Raw genomic sequence first — 3,152 nt, 5'->3', positions numbered from 1 at the left:
GAGGAGGAAAAGGAATTGTCAAGAAGTGGGAAAAAATAAGGGAATCTGCGGGGAAAAGGTGAGAAAGGGGAGCTGTGAAGGAAAGGAGGGGGAAAATGTAAGTCTGCAGGAGAAAGGAGAGAAAAAAAAAGTGAAACTGCAGGGAAAAGGAGAGAAAAAGGGGGATTGTGAAGAGGAGGAGGGAAAAAAATGTGAATCTACAAGGAAAAGGAGAGAAAAAGGGGGAATTGTCAAGAAGATACGGAGAAAAAAAAGGGAATTGTCAAGAAGAGGAAATAAAAATAAGGGAATCCGCAAGGAAAAGCAGAATAAAAAGGGAATTGTGAAGATGAAGCAGAAAAGGAGGAGATCTGACAGTTCAGTGGAGAAGTAGGCCCTAATTTAGGGGCATTTTGGGATCCCATAACTCTTCACTGGACCCTTGAGAAGGCGTAAAAGGAGAAGACAGGACAATTCAATGGGGAAATAAACCCAATTTTGGGGGCACTTTGGGATCCCATAAGCCTTCACTGGACCCCTGGAGAGGACAGGACAATTCAGTGGGGAAATAAACCCAATTTTGGGGGCACTTTGGGATCCCATAACCCTTCACGTGACCCCTGGAGAGGACAAGATGATTCAATGGGGAAATAAACCCAAAATTTGGGAGACTTTGGGATCCCATAACCCTTCACTGGACCCCTGGAGAGGACAGGACAATTCAATGGGGAAATAAACCCAAAATTTGGGGGAACTTTGGGATCCCATAAGCCTTCACTGGACCCCTGGAGAGGACAGGACAATTCAGTGGGGAAATAAACCCCAAATCTGGGGGCACTTTGGGATCGCGTAGCCAAGACGTTGAGCTCAAACTAATTATTAGCCCTAAAAAGGGTCGGGGGTGGTAAAATTCCCCCCACTCACCACAGAACGACGGCGTCCTCCACTGCCCCACAGCAGCCCCATTGCTTTGGCACTCGGTCATATAGGCAGCCACCGCTTTGCAGATGACATCCCTCCGTCCTTTGTACTGACACGCATCAAAAGCACAGTCCTCCAGGAACGGCCCAGGATCAACAACACGGTGACAATCCCGGAAAGGTCCCCCGCTCGCCCCGATGACCCCACAAAATGCATCACCACGATAGGGTCTCTTCTGCTCTTCGCCACACGTCGGGCAATCGCCAACGCAACGCGCCGAGCAACCGGGGACATCCTTGACCTTCCAGCTGTCAGCGAAACGGATTTCATCTTCCATTTGCTTCCCGTCGTGGGAGGTGAAGTCGTCTTCGGGGTCACCGTTGGCGTTGCCACAAAGGCCGCAGGTGGCACCGGCGTAGGCGTCGGGGACGATGACACGGGCGTAGCTGTACCAATCAAAGCTGACCCGTAAACCAAAGGAGGTGCGGATGAAACCGTGGACGCCGCTGTGGTAGAGCTCGAAACGGTCCTTGCGGGTGAAAGGGAGCTCCACGAAGGCCCCGTTCAGCTAAAGGGAGGGGATTATTTGGGGGGGTTGATTTGGGGGAACGCAACTCGGGGGGTTGGGGGAGGGTCTGTGTGAGCCGGTTGGGTGTTTGGGGGCTCTTGCAAAATGTTTTGGAGGTGAAACGTTGTTGGGAAAATGGAGTTCAAAGTGATTTTTTTTTTTTTTTATTTTTTTTTGGAAATCCTTGGCTTCAGGAGAGTCTTACGGCCAACGCAGGTCAATTAAGACTTGGGGTATTTTTCAAAACACTTTTCATGGGGAGGGTTTCTGTGAGGTGGTCAAGGAAACATTTCGGAGATGGAATATTTTGGGGAATTTTGGGGGCAATTCTTTGGAAATCCTTTGCGCCAGGGTTATGGTTAGGGTCGGGTTTGGGTTAAGGTTAGGATCAGGGACAGGGTTAGGGTGTCCTCATAGCCCACCTACCTTCACCTTCTGCGGGTGCTCCTGGCTCATGCTGATGACATCGCCGTACACCTCCATGGTGACGGTTTTGGTGAAGGACACAGCTTTGCTGCCCCGGTTGTTGTTCTCCACGGTGACGTTGAAGGGGACGAGAGCGGGGTCGGATGAGCAGAGGGCAGCAAACTGGTAGACGCAGGTCCCTTGGAAGTCGTATTTCCTCCCATCAAAGGTGGTGTAGTGAGGATCGCCCGTCCCGATGCAGGTGGAAGTTTTGGTGGCTCGGCGGCGTGGGGCATTTCTGTCCACAGTGCATTTCTCATGGGGTTCACAGGACTGTTTGCCATCCGTTTGGCTCCCTGGATTCAGATAATGTGGATTTGGGGGTGGCTTGGTACAAAAAAAAATCAACGCAACCCTTCACCAGTGATGGAGACTCAATTGGTTCCTACAAGCAATTCAGGGTCTCCAAAATGCCCCACGCGGGCAACTCTTGGGGAAAACTCAACGTTATGCTGTGTGTTGTGGACATCTGAAGTCAAACAACGTGGATTTGGGGGCAGTTTGGCACAAAAACACCAACATGACCCTTCACCCATGATGGAGACGTTGGCTCATTCGGTCCCTACATGAAATGTGGGGCTCCCGAGATGCCCTATGTGGACAACTCATGGAAAAACTCAAGGTTATTCCGTGTGTTAACGGACATCTGAAGTCAGACAATGTGGGTTTTGGGGTGGTTTGGCACAAAAAGGCCAACGCAACTCTTCCCCAACACAAGAGACGTTGGCTTAGTCAACGTCTACAAACAACAACTTGGCACAGAACCCCTTTTTTCTCCCCCCCAAAATGCTCCAGAACCACACATCAAAGCTCACCTTGTCCCACTGTGTCCTGCACTGCTTCTTGCAGTGTTTCTCCCTCTCTCCAATCCTCCAGGCATGAGGGATCTCTCCAGCTCTCAGCCCAATCCGTCGCATCAGCGGCCACGGTGCCATCGGGAAGCTTCATCTCATCCTCCCCATCCTCATTGAAGTTCCCACAGAGCCCACAGGTGGCCCCGAAATAACTGCTGGGCACTGCCACCATGACAGCCCAGTCCTCGTCGTAGGTCACCTGCAGCCCAAAATCTGTCTGTAGGACGATCCTGCCTTCGTTTTGGGAGATCTGGATCTTTCCATTCTGCAGGTTGGCCGGTAGGGTGGTGGGTTGGTTGTTGACCTCAAAATGAAAGAGAAAAAATATATTTCAACTTTTCCTTTCTTTCTTTCTTTCTTTTTCT

At 50.8% G+C, this 3,152-nt stretch overlaps 1 protein-coding gene across 1 annotated transcript in view; it reads right to left on the bottom strand.

The window, feature by feature from the left end:
• LOC104916533 (IgGFc-binding protein-like) overlaps nt 1-3,152 on the bottom strand; it is a 12,979-nt gene that overhangs the window by 6,174 nt on the left and 3,653 nt on the right. Inside the window, exons 4-6 of the mRNA XM_010727571.3 lie at nt 2,749-3,091; nt 1,895-2,229; nt 904-1,468 (exon numbers count right to left, since the gene is read on the bottom strand). Of these exons, the coding sequence (XP_010725873.2) occupies nt 904-1,468; nt 1,895-2,229; nt 2,749-3,091 (1,243 nt within the window). The remainder of the gene's footprint in view (nt 1-903; nt 1,469-1,894; nt 2,230-2,748; nt 3,092-3,152) is intronic.

The sequence above is a fragment of the Meleagris gallopavo genome, unplaced genomic scaffold (genome assembly GCF_000146605.3).
Source record: "Meleagris gallopavo isolate NT-WF06-2002-E0010 breed Aviagen turkey brand Nicholas breeding stock unplaced genomic scaffold, Turkey_5.1 ChrUn_random_7180001913080, whole genome shotgun sequence".
In the NCBI taxonomy this organism is placed as follows: domain Eukaryota; kingdom Metazoa; phylum Chordata; class Aves; order Galliformes; family Phasianidae; genus Meleagris; species Meleagris gallopavo.
The sequence above is the reverse complement of the archived record's forward strand: the minus strand, read 5'-3'. Positions and strand labels throughout refer to the sequence as shown.